General features: G+C 35.6%; 1 protein-coding gene across 8 annotated transcripts in view; it reads left to right on the top strand.

Annotated features, from left to right (window-relative positions):
- The window catches only part of LOC121372468, a 169,332-nt gene that overhangs the window by 38,003 nt on the left and 115,162 nt on the right, over positions 1–16,167 (top strand). For all 8 annotated transcript variants that reach the window (XM_041498787.1, XM_041498791.1, XM_041498788.1 and 5 more), the window contains one exon: positions 5,378–5,499. In XM_041498787.1, the coding sequence (XP_041354721.1) occupies positions 5,378–5,499 (122 nt within the window). The remainder of the gene's footprint in view (positions 1–5,377; positions 5,500–16,167) is intronic.

The following is a 16,167-nucleotide window of genomic DNA, read 5'->3' as shown; positions in this document are numbered from 1 at the left end:
GAATGATAACTGCTTATTGTTATGTACTCCAGTATCGTTATTTTAATAATTTTCTTATTTTCATTTCCATTTTATTGTTTCAGGTGTCAAGAAAGATCGGTTAGCGAATATTGCCAAATATTGGTCAGAGAATGGAGTTGCGAGACCAGAACATCGTGGAGGTGTGCGAAATGTGGAGAGGAACCTTGCCAGAAAGCATGCCATTCGTGACCACATCACAACGTTCACTTGTCGAGCTAGCCATTATGCTCGGCGTGGCGCCCCTGGCCGGAAATACTTACCAGCGGACCTGAACGTCAAAAAGATGCACCAAATGTTTCAGGATCAGAATAATTTACAGATATCGTATTCACTATACTACAGTGTTTTTGTCTACGATTTCAACTTGGCCTTTGGTCATCCTGCTGTGGATATATGCAGCACATGCCTGAAGTTCAGGCTACAGCTGAAGGACCCATTCATCACAGATGATAATAAACGGAATTGTTCGGCCATGTTCATTCTTCACAGGCGTATGGCAAGGAGATTCTATGACAGTTTAAATAATGTCGAGGATTCATTCACCGTTTGTTTTGATATCATGGAGAATCTTGTTCTTCCAAAGTCTCCCATAGGACAAACCTTCTATTCTCGGCAGCTCTACCTCTATGTATTTGGTGTAGTTCACCACCGCGGCCGAGGTCTTCCACAGGGAAAAGATGACATTCACCTATACATATGGCTAGAAAGCCAGAACCGCAAGGATAGCAATATGGTGGCTTCAGCCTTAAACCATTTTTTCATTTCTGTTGTGGGGGACCAACTGAAAAGGAATCAACACTTGCGCTTGTTTTCAGACTCCTGCTATGGCCAAAATAAAAACATCAATGTTTTGTCGATGCTGTGTGCTATGCGAAAACAGAACTTTCCACAGCTGAGCATCGAATACACATTCCCTGTCCGAGGCCACAGTTTTCTTCCAGCAGATAGGGTATTCGGGAGGATCGAGCAAGACATTAGGAAAAATAATACTATTCTCCTACCTGATGAGTATGTTGCTATTCGAAAAACAAACACGGCAAAGTACATGAGTATTGTACAGATTGGCAATGTCGCGATTTCAAGACAGCTGCAGCAGCGCATTGCAAGTCCCAGAGGTCCTTCAAGATCAGCGACGCCAAGGTCCTACGCATCAATTCGGATCAAGTTGGTTTCAAGCAAGTCTATGGTGGTGACTTTTGTGAACACGTTATTCTCAAGAAGGGTAGAAAATGGGAGAACTTCAAGCCAGCCATCACTCCCATGGTCAACTGTGTGAAGCCTGCCAAGAAAGTTGATGTCCTCAAACTTATTGATGAGATTGGTGCAGCTGACACTGTCCGGATCTTTTATGAGAATATCTTCGCCGATGTCGGCCAGCGTGACATTGGCAGACAGGACCTCGAGCAAAGCAGTGATGAGGACTGAACTGTCATTGGTTGGTTTCAAGCTAGTGCTACATTATATCCTACTGGAACTTTGTGTGGCGATACTAGTCACAAACTGTATAAACCTTAAGAACCTTGACTCTCTTTCGTGGCGGTGATTATTCCTTTGTAGTTAATATCAATCTGATTAGATTTCTAGTCATATGAATGTTTGTTTCCCCCAGGACCTCTTGTTTTGTTAGATTAATACTGATTTATGTTGAATATTGAATAACAGTCATAATATTTGCCATTTTTAACATATTTGTGTACTTTGAAACATATAATGTTTAGACCATTATTTGAAGAAAAAAAATGTATGGACTTGTCTGTTTTTGCCGTAAAACGGAATCAAAAACTACATTTTTCTACTTTATTAATAAATTAATATTTTTGAAATTCTGTCCTTGGTTTACTTCACTTATAACAATTCAGAATCACCCTATACTAAATTGATATGCTTAACCTAGAAAGCACACCAAAAAAACCTCTTTTACAGAAAATGATCAAAATGGATTTGTCTGTTTTTGCATCTGAACTCTTCATATAATGACAGTGGTGACGCCTTGTGTTTCTTTCTTTAATTTGATGTACGTAGCAGACTATAATGATACAGTTTTTTTTTTCAGTTTTGCCATTGCTTTATTAAAAGTTACTTTGGGAGGGGAGGGGATTCACATCTAATAGGAAGTCCAGAGCACCAAATGACTCTGCCAGCTCCAGGCTCCGAAAAACATTAACATCTTTGAAGATGCCACCACTTTAACAAAACTGCTAATCTCATATCTGTGTGCATTTAGAATCTCTTCTGAAGTCGTTAAATAAAGATTGCAGTCATAAGAACAACATAAACCCGTTTTCCTGTCAGAGAGTCCAGATTCTTGGATGTTTTACAGATGATATGCAGTTTGTCTGTTTGATCACTTGATGTGTGCAAAGGAAATTGACCCTTTGGACGACTGTATTTGTGATAGGCATAAACAAATTTAAAAATTAAAAAGAGAAAAGTTATATTTAACACCCAATAGCCATTGTATTTTTTTGTTGGGGTGTTGTTAACATTCATTCATTCAAAAAAAAAAAAAATTCTTCAAAAGACCAATACCAGTTGGGCAATGGCTATGCCAAACTCTGCAATTAAGAAAATGTCCACGGCAAATAATTTGCAGTGGAATTCGGCATTTTTTCCGTCAACATGTTTGCAACTCTAGATTGTAAGTAAATTTGAATGATTAGTTTGGTGTTTGTGTTATTTGCCAATATGCTTGTAAGATTTATTTATACCAGTGGTGGTATTCGTCGCGAATGACACGTGCACGTTCAAAAACAATGGGGTTGCAAGGGGATGACAATTTATCATATACATCATAGTTAGTCCACAGTGATGTGCCAGTTCAATCTTTATATTTTAATTATATTACATCAAAGTGTGGAAACATATTTAATGCGATATACAATTAAAATAATTTTCCATAATAACGGCATAATTTCGGTTAGAAATCTGTCACCAAGACCAAATGCCTCTCTCCCCCCCCCCCCCCCTTCAAACCCAAGTAAATCGGTAAAGTTTGTTTTGTTTTTTGGATTAGGCCACTCGGTACCATGAAAAGGGTAACATATTTTGCCAATATAAATAATGCAGACATTTTTATTAAACTATCGGAACGACCTCTCTCTCTCTCTCTATATATATGTATATCTACAAATAACTCATCTTTAGGCTGACCATAACACTTCATGTGACTTGTAGGAGTGTATGTCAACATTTTACTGAAAATAAAACACTCAAAATGCACCATAGCCACGGTTCAACGATGCATAAGTTGTCAACCCCCCACCCCCCTCCTGCAGTTCAGTGGTCCCTGCAGTGCATGCTTTTAACAGTCAACAGAGTTCAATGACCTAGTTGATACTTGCTTAATGCTGGTAATTTACATGTATTTACCATGTCCGATGACGCTGAGATTCAGATACTTAGTAACAACGGTGCAGTTACTGTTTTAAAACTTACGTTTAATCTGTTTTCAGTTCACAAAGTATATTTTATTTTTAACAATAAGGAAAAAATACATCTTGGAAAAAAAAATCCAATAGAGACCATGGCAAAAAAAATGCAGCAAAGAACGAAAAACTCTGCAACAATGTCCACGACATTGCCGATTGCCATGGGCAATTACAGGGGTTGAATGCTATCATGTTATTGGCTGGTAGATGTTAGGTTTGTATGCCATTTCCAACACTAATTGCAATAAGTACACAGCTCAATGGGAAAGTATAAGATAACACAGTGACTGGTCTTTTAGAAACCATTCTCATGGATACTTACTAGATAGCTGATGTGAGTGTCCAGGACAGTGTGCGAGAACCTTAAAGGTTAGCTTTATAATAAAGTAAAGTTAAAACCAGACATAATAAAAATATTTTGCCAAGTTCTAGTCAAATACCAGAAGATGACATTATGGTTTTTTTTTTCTCATTTCCAATAAAGGCTATTTCAAATTTACAAAAAACCTTGAATATCCTGTATTGAATAATGACATAGTTGGTGTGACTTTCCCTGACTAGCTATGTAGGGATAGACAGAATATGAACAAGAATGACTTCATGTATGAATAACGATGTCATCTTTGTTTTTGAATAAATTTTACAACAGTTAGTGTAGGAATTTTGTAAGATGCTTATGTGAAAGCGAAAGCAGCAATAACACTTTTTACTCGCATTGGGAATACAAAGTATACAGTAAAATAGATTTAAACTGTATAGCTTGAAGTTGATAATTTTGTAGTTAACTTTTCATTGGATGTAAGAACGAAAATCTATCTATAGTAAATGAATAGTGAATGACTGAGATAATTGAGCAGTGTGGGACTGGTTGGTTTATCCACCGTCATGCTGAAAGATTGTTTCTCTAAATCTCGTGACATGTCTAATGGGGACCGTATCGTAAGATTTGTGTTTGCCATGCTGTACGTGTCGTGCTTATGGTCACTGGATCTAGATTAATTCCTACCCTCGCTAGCTCTGTGGACATTGGTAGAGCCTTTATCTGACCAGTTCAGTTGTTATGTTATATCCATTTTTACTAATGAATGATGTTAGATTTTGGTGCTGCATGACATTCCAGTGTTATGTGTCTGCCATTTATCATCAGGGCTTTTCCAGAAGTGAACTCTTAAGAGTTAAGGGAGGAGGGAGGGATGAGGTTAGAAGTTAATTGTAATTTTCCCCAGCTCAGACTACAGTTGTTGGTCCAGTACATTTGGCATTGAAGAAAAAAGGAATAATTTTGACACTTGTTAATAGTTTTTTGTCTTATTGGTAGTTTATACCCAGTAATATCTCTGCTCATGGTGCAGCTTTGAATTAAACTGTTGAAATACCTGTAATATTAGAGTGAATAGATCAGTGGTTCTGAATCGGGGGGGGGGGGGGGGGGGGGAGGAGGCAAGGAAATTCTCGGGTCTGTATGGAATCCATGGGAAAAGCTAGTTTGCTGTGTGCTGGGTCGAAGATTGGCATTTTGAGAACTGCTGGTATAGTTAAATCCAATATTCAGTTCAGTATTGAATTTACAAGCACTCAGCAGACAGTCAGATTTCTTAAATTGATTGCTGTTACATTTGAAATTCCAAAGCCTTGATACTTGAGAGAGAAAGCTACATAATTTCATAAAGCAGATTCTTTAAACCAAATATTCAATATTCAAAATAATGGAATAGGATAGACAGTAAAACCTGTCTAAACCGGATGATGAACAAACGGGAATCGGTTTAGACAGGCTTCACTGTATTTAATCACTACCATACCTCATACTAGTTGTCTGCTCTTAAATTTATTATTACATTGTATTATTATTTATTTATTTTTTAATATTTTATTATTACTTTTTTGTGTGAAATACTCATCGCTGGAACCATGGTTTTAATTTTCAGCTCGAAAGTGTAAAAAGCAAGTTTGGTGAAATGTCTGATGAGCTACAACAAAAATTCAAGGAGATAGTGATTTTGCATGCTGAAATTGAAAAGCTTCATGATAGTGTCACAAATCTAACAAGGTCAGCTATTTGTATCATTTGTTATCCAGCGTTAAATAACATGTCTGTCTGTTATGAGAGGTTTAAAATTAAACTTTGAAGTATCACAATCCAGAATTTCAGTGCGTGTAGCTTGTGTGTTTCATGACTTGCAATACTTGTATGCTGGATACAGATTCAGTGTGTGTAGCTTGTGTGTTTCATGACTTGCAATACTTGTATGCTGGATACAGTTTCAGTGTACGATTGCAATGAAAAGAGTGGGTGTTTGTTTTGATCTGTGCAGACAAGCGTGAGATACTGTTTTCTCTAAACCTGAAGACAGACTTTTAGCTAGATTGTTTTCTTAATTAACTGGTGCCAGTATGCATCTAATAACTGACTCCATCAACACACTGGGTTGATTTCTTACACTGCTTTCAGAGTAGGTAGCTTTCTTGGCAGCTGCTTGATAATGAAAAAGTGTTGACCAATTAAGAGAGAACATATCTTGTTATGCAGCTGCCTCTGTATATATGAGAGAGAGAGAGAGAGAGAGAGAGAGAGAGAGAGAGAGAGAGACAGAGAGAGAGATATGCAGCTGCCTCTGTATATGAGAGAGAGAGAGACAGAGAGATATGCAGCTGCCTCTGTATATGAGAGAGAGAAACGGACAGAGAGAGAGACAGACAGACACAGAGAGTGGGGGGGGGGGGGGGGGGGGAGGGAGAGAGTTAGAGAGTGCAAGAGAAAGATAGACAACTTCAGACAAGGCCAGAGTGTGCTAAGTATTAAAAGCTATCAATTTTTGTAACATTCAGATGACTATTTTAAAAGAGTCGTTAAATACTGTGTCTAAAATATACATAGTTTCCTAAATCTGATGGCACAGACCTTTAGTGTTATTGTCTTAGAATTCAGTTATAACACTAAACTTACATGTTTTTGTTTATTACAAATGCTCAAAGAAGAAACTTAACACCACTATCCTAAACAGAGTTGGCTGGTTTTATCTTAGTTTACTACTAAGAGTAAACTTAAAATGGATCAAACTGAAGGTCTGTAGCACCAGATTTAGAAAAATGTGTGTATTTAAGACAAAACTCATCTTAAACCTGGTCTAAAATATAAGCAAGGCAGGGCTAGAGGTCACCTATGTACTAATATACTAATTACTTTACTTCATTAGCGTGCCTGTATCCAAAAGAGGTTCAGGCATGTTACACTATTCAGTGGCGTAGGAAGGTGCCAAAAAGTGTGTGGTGGGGGGAGGGGGCACACTTTTATATTTACACACTTTTACACTATTACAAAGCAAATATAAAGCAAAATATCTAAGTGCCCCCCCCCCCCCCCACACACACACACACACACACACACTTCCTACGCCAGTGCAGTAATTAGTTCTCAGTTGTTCCAGTTTGTTTTGATGTTCTGTTTGCAGATGGAATAGTCATTACTATCTATTTTGTCATTTAGGCCAACTGTCTGCGATGCAGATAATTTTTATTTGAAAAAATATTCTTTGATTTGAAGATAAAACATTATTGATTTACAAGATGAGGTTATTAATAGATTTTTGAGAAGCACCAACCTGAGCAATTTTCTTTTGGCAAATACATTTGTGTTTCTTTAGACAGATTTACTTGATTAGACGGGGTTAAGTTTTCACCGAGAGGGATGCCACTTCATCAGCTTCATGACAATATTTACAGAGAAAACACTGAACACAAAACTAATTCAATCAATGCCCAGTTTGGGATTTAGAACCTCCTGTACATTAAAGAGAGTTTTTTTCCCATGTTTTCAAGAACGTGGTCTCTAGTGGATTTGAATATTAATAATCAATTATCGTTTCCTGATCAAGTGTAAGCATATAGCTACCAGTTATAAGTACAAGTCAAACATTCTATATACAGGGAAACCTCCCAAAACCGAATTTTCTCAAAACCAGACATTTTTCATGGTCCCTTTTTAATAATCGGTACAAAACAGAACCTAAACTGGATACCTCTTAAAAGTGAATATTTTACTTGGTCCCTCAAATGTCCGGTTTAGAGGGGTTTCACTGTGTATATATTTTGTACAAATATTTGTTGTTGTTTGGGAGGAGAGACCGAAATGTTTGCTAAATGTCACCCCAGGAGATTGTTTACTCATCAACTATTACAGGCATCGAAATAAGTCGAGAACGGTCGTTCAGGTTACCAGGAGGTTACCACATGTAAGAAAAGTCGAGAACGTATTTTCGTTCTCGACAAAAATTTCAACGTTAACGGTAGTTTCGTTTCTGGATGTAAACCAGACAATGCATTCCGGTCTTCTGCGTTTTATTTTCTCGTAAGGAATTGCATCGATGTTCGCATGCACTTGTGCAATTGCAAGCAATTATAGTTTATCCGCGTTTAAGCAGCGTCCACTAGATGAATTTACTTCCGCGTTTCGTTTTCTCGTACGAAATTGCACCGATGTTTGTGCGCACTTGTGAAATTGCAAGCAGTTTCGGCAATCCATGTTTAAGCTTCTGTCGCGGGTGAGGCCCCTGGATATCCAGAGACTGGACCCGCCACAGACATGCTCGAAACTCAAGTGGTATATGAGCATGGTAATACATATCGGTTTCGGTTTCCGCGTTTAAGCAGCGCCCACTAGATAAATTTACTTCCGGATTCCATTTCTCGTTCCGATGTTCACGCGTACCGATACAATTTCAGAATTATTATTATCTTTCGTTGTTGTATGATAAAATACGAGACAAGAGAAAACAGAATATTTTTATTTTAATCAATTTATTTATTCAGTTGTTCAGTTATTAAATATGAGTCACCTACTTGTAAAGAATTATATGTAATACATTAAGAACAGTGATAAGATAAAGAATGAATCATAAATACATGTATACTACAATAATCATCTAGTACACATACAAGGGCGTTAAAAATAGTAGTAACAGGAATTCAATTCTAACTTTCATATAGTTGTGTTAACCTATGGGTTACCAGGCTATATTTTGTGGTAACCTGTAAATGGGTTACCAGACACAATGCTTATTTCGATGCCTGTATTAGGTGTCCAACATCAGGTAACTACAACACTTGGTCTAGAGAATGCGATAAAAACAACAAATCATACTGTTTCCACTTAAGCTATTCTTGCAGAGTAAAGGAAAGCAATATCAAGCCTCCCAGACCACCTATATTTCCTATATTTTTATAGGATCCTATAAAACTCCTATATTGAGATTCATTTCCTATATTTTTTATAGGATCCTGTAAAACTCCTATATTGAGATTCATTTTCTATATTTCCTATATATTTTCTAGGATCCTATAAAACTCCTATATTGAGATTCATTTCCTATATTTGACTCGATTTCTTTGCCAAAATGCCGATGAATAAAATATGTTACTGAGTTATATTCGCAATGAAAGGCAGCCAGCCTGTTAGAAATTCAGAAGATGCATTGAATATGCACCAACTTTAAAATTATCCTGAATATCGGCATGGACTGCTGGCAAGCCTTGGTATATATTTGTTCAGGGTTGAAAATTAACATGAAAACCATGGTCGCCAGCAGGGCCAGTTGAAGAATTCAACTAGTCCTCCAATTTAACTGCACAGCCAAAAGGAATTGACATGTAACTTCATAACAAATAAAGTTAAAATTCATAGTAGAAACATGTTATTAAGTTTTAAACCCATACCAACCCAAATCACATTTAAAGAGAAAAAAAAAATAGTCCAGTATAAATAAAAGTTACTTTAAAAGTTACCATTAAATGATACGGATACCAAAAAAATATACTAGAACAGCCAAAGTATGCAGCTTCGTTTGCATTGTCTCTGAGTAATCGATAATGCAATACAAAGAGACTAAAGGTAGAACTGCGCATGTTTTAGTACGGTATAATAGTCTGGGAGTGACAGTCTTCTGGTTTAATATGGAGAACTCTCCAGTAAAGGATCTCCTTGGGAGTGGTCGTCCTAAAGATGAGGCACTATAGATAAAGATTCATGGAATCATCCACTACTTTGCCAAATACCCAATCGACTCTGCATTGTGCAGAGATACGGCCCAGATCTTGTATTACGGTTTTTGTCATTCAGATTACGTTGGATTTTTCCTATGCAGTTTTATAAATATATATTGTTTACCCCGAAAAACGTTATTTGACACGATATGGGTTTACAATTTAATAAATTAATATGTTTTTATGTGAATTTTATCTTTAGGCCTACATACATGCCAGTTAACTGACTTTTGAAATAATCCATGTAGTAATGGAACATTTCATTGTTCGTGTGAGTTAAAAGTACATGTTCAAATTTGATTTTGTCCCAGAATAACATACGCTAATTAAATACGATTAATATATTGAATAATGTCAAAAAGTAGGTCTACTAAATAATTATGGCATATCCAGTCCATTAATCTGACAACTTAAAAAAAAAAAAACATGATGTGTTTGCAATACGTTTTGAGTTATTATTTTTTTTAAAGCCTCGAACCAAAATCTCAGAAGCTGAGGCTGAGTCTGGTAAGTCTGGTGTTGTCAAAATATAGAACATGTTCTATAATGTTGTCTGTTGCCAGATCTGTAGTTTGCGCCAGCACAATAGCGGTGTGTTTTGTCACATTCGATTCAGTTTCAGTTCGTTAATTTTTCACCTAGTACCATATTCACCAGATTCTAAAATTAATGGTTGTCCAACGGACTACCTTTGTGAAATTCATAGTTGCCCATAGCCAATAAAGGTCGCTACGGGCAACCAGGTGACTGCTAATTTTCAACCCTGTTTGTTGAGGTAGTAGATGGTAAGGTAAGAACATATAATTAGTAATGTAAATGTCTTTAAAAATCCATGTAAAATGCCTATAATCATGATAATCGGTCCAAATTTTCCTATAAAACTCCTATATTTTGGTATGCAAATGCCTATATTTCCTATATTTTAATATGTACAAGTGGCTGGGAGGCCTGTTACTGAAACGAAACCCAGAGTTCACTTGAAATCATGTGACTCGGTGTTTACAAAAAGGATAAATTCCCACGCCAGGTCCGGCCACCCCTTTCGGTTGTGGACTTCCAAAAGGTTCTACAACTTAATACATTTTATAATAATGGTCTGTCCAGTAATCTAACGACCTGCCACAAGGTTAACCAAAACACAACAATTTTAAAACATTTATTCAACACAAAGACAAAGAGCTCTTAACAAAATACTGTGGACATTTGACAAGTTATACAATAATATTACCCTGAGATTTCCGACAAATATACTTATTTGAAAGTTCCATACCAAATAAAACACCGGTCTACATGAAAAACTTATAATATCGGTAATTTAGGCTACAACTCCTATTACAAATAAATTAGTCCCTATCGGAAACTATCAATTTGATTTGAAAGATGATTTACACCAAAATCCCAAAACTACAATTCTTCCATGTTACAATTAATTTCCGCAACAGCCCCTATTACAAATGTGAATATCCCACATAGAAATTCAACAATTGGTTTGAAAGCCGAATTATCACGGAGTTCACTACATTACCAGTTTTGGAGACCATTGCATGCCGGGTGAGTTCACAACCTCTAAGCTATGATACATCCCACAGACAGGATAGCACATACCACAGTCTTTGCAAGAAATAGCTCAATGGGCCCACCGACATGAATCAAACCTTGACCGACTATGCATCAAATAAGCGCTTTACCACTGGGCTATGTCCCGCCCAAAAATGGCCACAAGAGACAGGCACATAGTGCTGCTGTGGAGACAGTGACTGTGGTGTGGAGCTGGAAGATAAAAGACATCACAAAGACTAAATATGCTTTCTTTCCCCACATGTAGGCCTGTCTATGACAAGTGAATAAAATTTAACATGTCAAACAAACACGGTAATAAAATGGTCAAATAAATAAGATACTTTTTCAACCATTTTTTTCTGTTCATGTAAAATAATAGTTATACATCCATTAAAGGCTTGTAGGAGATATCGCTGGCACTATAATTTGCGATATTCTCCGCAGGAGATATCGCTTCTTATAATCTTGATTGGTCTAATTTTAATCACAAGACAATGTTTTGTTATGTCACTGTGTTTGTTTCAGCGCTAAACTTACCATTAGTGACGTCATGCCAGTGCCGTTCTGCTAGTTAACGAATCTACCACTGACATTCAACCCACATTACTGACATTGTTTACAACTGTCGCAAATGAAAAGAACGATAATGGATAATAAAAAGAATACCGCCTCGTGTCTTGTGATATCATAATGTATCAGCACTCATTGATAAAAGTATAAAATCCTCGGCAAGCCTCGGTTTTTCATACTCATGCTGATAAATTATGATATCACAAAACACATCATATGTGGTCATGTGGGATAGAAAAAATACACCCTCGGTGAGGGAAATTTCGACCCTGGGACTTCTATGATGTCTGTAAATAACGTCTTCTTTTCTTTTTCTTTCTTGTTTTACCAATAAAACAATTTGATAAGATGCTGTTAATTAGTTACCAGATATCACTTTTAATTAGATTACAGATATCACTTTTTAATTAGATAATAGATATCACTAGGTTAAATACTATGAGCAGATTATCGAGAATAACTGGTTTTCAGTGTTAATACTCCTTGGATCTAGTTTATTTTCATGTAGTAATAGTGCTTGCTGGTTTCATTAACTGTCTTAACACGCTTTGTTGGCAAATCTTTAGACTGAGTGTGCCGGGGAACTAGTTTATCTTCATGTGGTAAGAATGATTGCTCAGCTGAAGAAAATTGATTTTTGAAGTCCACCAACGGAAGAAATTGTATTTGACTTGGGAGTCAAGATGTATCATGATCAAATTTTATTTTAACCTAAAAAGGAATAGCCAGAATGTTTGAACTCAGCAAGATACAGACACTGCAACAGGGTTTTCACTTTGTGGGAATATTTCTGTCTTTTTGGGGACTGAGAAATCCATGCCAACACAAGACTGTAGCCAATTTAGAGTTCGATCGATATGATTATTACCTCCATAGCGTTCACAAGAGTGCCTCCTACAAAACAGTGTAGTATCGGTGAGCTCTGTATGATTTAGAATCTGGCATTATAATGATGAGCACCCTGTAGAATTTTATTTCCATTTCAAATGTAAAAATGGGGAGTTGTTCCTCCAAGCGTTCATTTCATGCAGCAAAGCTGGCATCAAGGTGAGTTTGTTTTTATCACTTGTTAAAGAGAAAATTAAATTGTGATTATTCTATAAAAAAAATCTTATGTTCACAGTGAATTGTGATCCTTATCATAATATGTGTATATCATGTACATTTCAAAATTATCTCCCCCTTTTATAGATTTCTTGAATGACGCTCAATGACTGAGTCATCCATGTTAGTTTTATTTTAAAGTAGTCAACATTTTTATTTAATTCTTCAATCTCATGAATATTTATTATTTAATGATGTGGAATAGATCATCAATCATTTTTTACTTGCTGTCACACACCATTCTTCAACATCATTTAAATGCAGTTGCCAATCTAAGGGACATGAAAATGTATCCGTTCGTCATTCATGCAAACAACAGTAGGTACCGTTTCTACTATCTTCATAATGATTAAAACAAAATGAAGAGAGACCTCTCTGTCATATCAATACAGATAACTGTATATCACATTGGTAAACATGATATACATACATTCTGTCTCTTCAGAGATCTATCTTCTGTGTTAATTTTAGTAAGGCGATAGATATACATACATTCTGTCTCTTCAGAGATCTATCTTCTGTTTTAATTGTAGTGAGAAGATTGATAACATACATTCTGTCTACAGAGATCTGTCTCTGTATTAATTATAGTGAGGAGATAGATATACATACATTCTGTCACTTCAGAGATCTATCTTCTGTATTAATTGTAGTGAGGAGATAGATATACATACATTCTGTCTACAGAGATCTATCTTCTGTTTTAATTATAGTGAGAAGACACATATACATACACTCTGTCTCTTCAGAGATCTATCTTCTGTTTTAATTATAGTGAGAAGACAGATATACATACACTGTCTCTTCAGAGATCTATCTTCTGTATTAATTGTAGTGAGGAGATAGATATACATACATTCTGTCACTTCAGAGATCTATCTTCTGTTTTAATTATAGTGAGAAGACACATATACATACACTCTGTCTCTTCAGAGATCTATCTTCTGTATTAATTGTAGTGAGGAGATAGATATACATACATTCTGTCACTTCAGAGATCTATCTTCTGTTTTAATTATAGTGAGAAGACAGATATACTTACACTCTGTCTCTTCAGAGATCTATCTTCTGTATTAATTGTAGTGAGGAGATAGATATACATACATTCTGTCTACAGAGATCTATCTTCTGTGTTAATTATAGTGAGGAGATAGATATACATACATTCTGTCACTTCAGAGATCTATCGTCTGTATTAATTATAGTGAGGAGATAGATATACATACATTCTGTCTACAGAGATCTATCTTCTGTGTTAATTGTAGTGAGGAGATAGATAATACATACATTCTGTCTACAGAGATCTATCTTCTGTTTTATTTGTAGTGAGGAGATAGATATACATACATTCTGTCTCTTCAGAGATCTATCTTTTGTATTAATTATAGTGAGGAGATAGATATACATATATTCTGTCTACAGAGATCTGTCTTCTGTATTAATTATAATGAGGGGATAGATATACATACATTCTGTCACTTCAGAGATCTATCTTCTGTATTAATTATAGTGAGGAGTTAGATATACATACATTCTGTCTCTTCAGAGATCTATCTTCTGTATTAATTGTAGTGAGGAGATAGATATACATACATTCTGTCTACAGAGATCTATCTTCTGTATTAATTGTAGTGAGGAGATAGATATACATATATTCTGTCTACAGAGATCTGTCTTCTGTATTAATTATAATGAGGGGATAGATATACATACATTCTGTCACTTCAGAGATCTATCTTCTGTATTAATTATAGTGAGGAGTTAGATATACATACATTCTGTCTCTTCAGAGATCTATCTTCTGTATTAATTGTAGTGAGGAGATAGATATACATACATTCTGTCTACAGAGATCTATCTTCTGTATTAATTGTAGTGAGGAGATAGATATACATACATTCTGTCTACAGAGATCTATCTTCTGTATTAATTGTAGTGAGGAGATAGATATACATACATTCTGTCTACAGCGATCTATCTTCTGTATTAATTATAGTGAGGAGATAGATATACATACATTCTGTCATTTCAGAGATCTATCTTCTGTATTAATTGTAGTGAGGAGTTAGATATACATACATTCTGTCTCTTCAGAGATCTATCTTCTGTATTAATTGTAGTGAGGAGATAGATATACATACATTCTGTCTACAGAGATCTTTCTTCTGTTTTATTTGTAGTGACGAGATGGATATATATACATTCTGTCTCTTCAGAGATCTATCTTCTGTATTAATTGTAGCGAGGGGATAGATAGACATACATACTGTCTACAGAGATCTATCTTCTGTATTAATTGTAGTGAGGGGATAGATATACATACATACATTCTGTCATTTCAGAGATCTATCTTCTGTATTAATTGTAGTGAGGAGATTGATAAACATAAATTCTGTCTACAGAGATCTATCTTCTGTATTAATTGTAGTGAGGGGATAGATATACATACATTCTGTCATTTCAGAGATCTATCTTCTGTATTAATTGTAGTGAGGAGATAGATATACATACATTCTGTCTCTTCAGAGATCTATCTTCTGTATTAATTGTAGTGAGGAGATAGATATACATACATTCTGTCTCTTCAGAGATCTATCTTCTGTATTAATTGTAGTGAGGAGATTGATATACATACATTCTGTCTACAGAGATCTATCTTCTGTTTTAATTATAGTGAGGAGACAGATATACATACACTCTGTCATTTTAGAGATCTATCTTCTGTATTAATTGTAGTGAGGAGATAGATAATACATACATTATGTCTACAGAGATCTATCTTCTGTTTTATTTGTAGTGAGGAAATAGATATACATACATTCTGTCTCTTCAGAGATCTATCTTTTGTATTAATTATAGTGAGGAGATAGATATACATATATTCTGTCTACAGAGATCTGTCTTCTGTATTAATTATAGTGAGGGGATAGATATACATACATTCTGTCACTTCAGAGATCTATCTTCTGTATTAATTATAGTGAGGGGATAGATATACATACATTCTGTCACTTCAGAGATCTATCTTCTGTGTTAATTGTATTGAGGAGATTGATAACATATATTCTGTCTCTTCAGAGATCTATTTTCTGTGTTAATTGTAGTGAGGAGATAGATATACATACATTCTGTCTACAGAGATCTGTCTTCTGTATTAATTATAGTGAGGAGATAGATAAACATACATTCTGTCTCTTCAGAGATCTATCTTCTGTGTTAATTGTAGTGAGGAGATTGATAACATATATTCTGTCTCTTCAGAGATCTATTTTCTGTATTAATTGTAGTGAGGAGATTCACCCAACAAATGTGTGCAAATGATGGTAGATTGTTATCTCTGGGGAGGTTGAACTACAAATTCAATCAGTTTAAAAAAAACAAAAAACATCAACATGCATTATTATTTTTGATGTAGGTGATTGGCATGGTTTCTCCTACAGGGTAA

The sequence above is a fragment of the Gigantopelta aegis genome, chromosome 4 (assembly GCF_016097555.1).
Source record: "Gigantopelta aegis isolate Gae_Host chromosome 4, Gae_host_genome, whole genome shotgun sequence".
In the NCBI taxonomy this organism is placed as follows: Eukaryota; Metazoa; Mollusca; class Gastropoda; order Neomphalida; family Peltospiridae; genus Gigantopelta; species Gigantopelta aegis.
The sequence above is the reverse complement of the archived record's forward strand: the minus strand, read 5'-3'. Positions and strand labels throughout refer to the sequence as shown.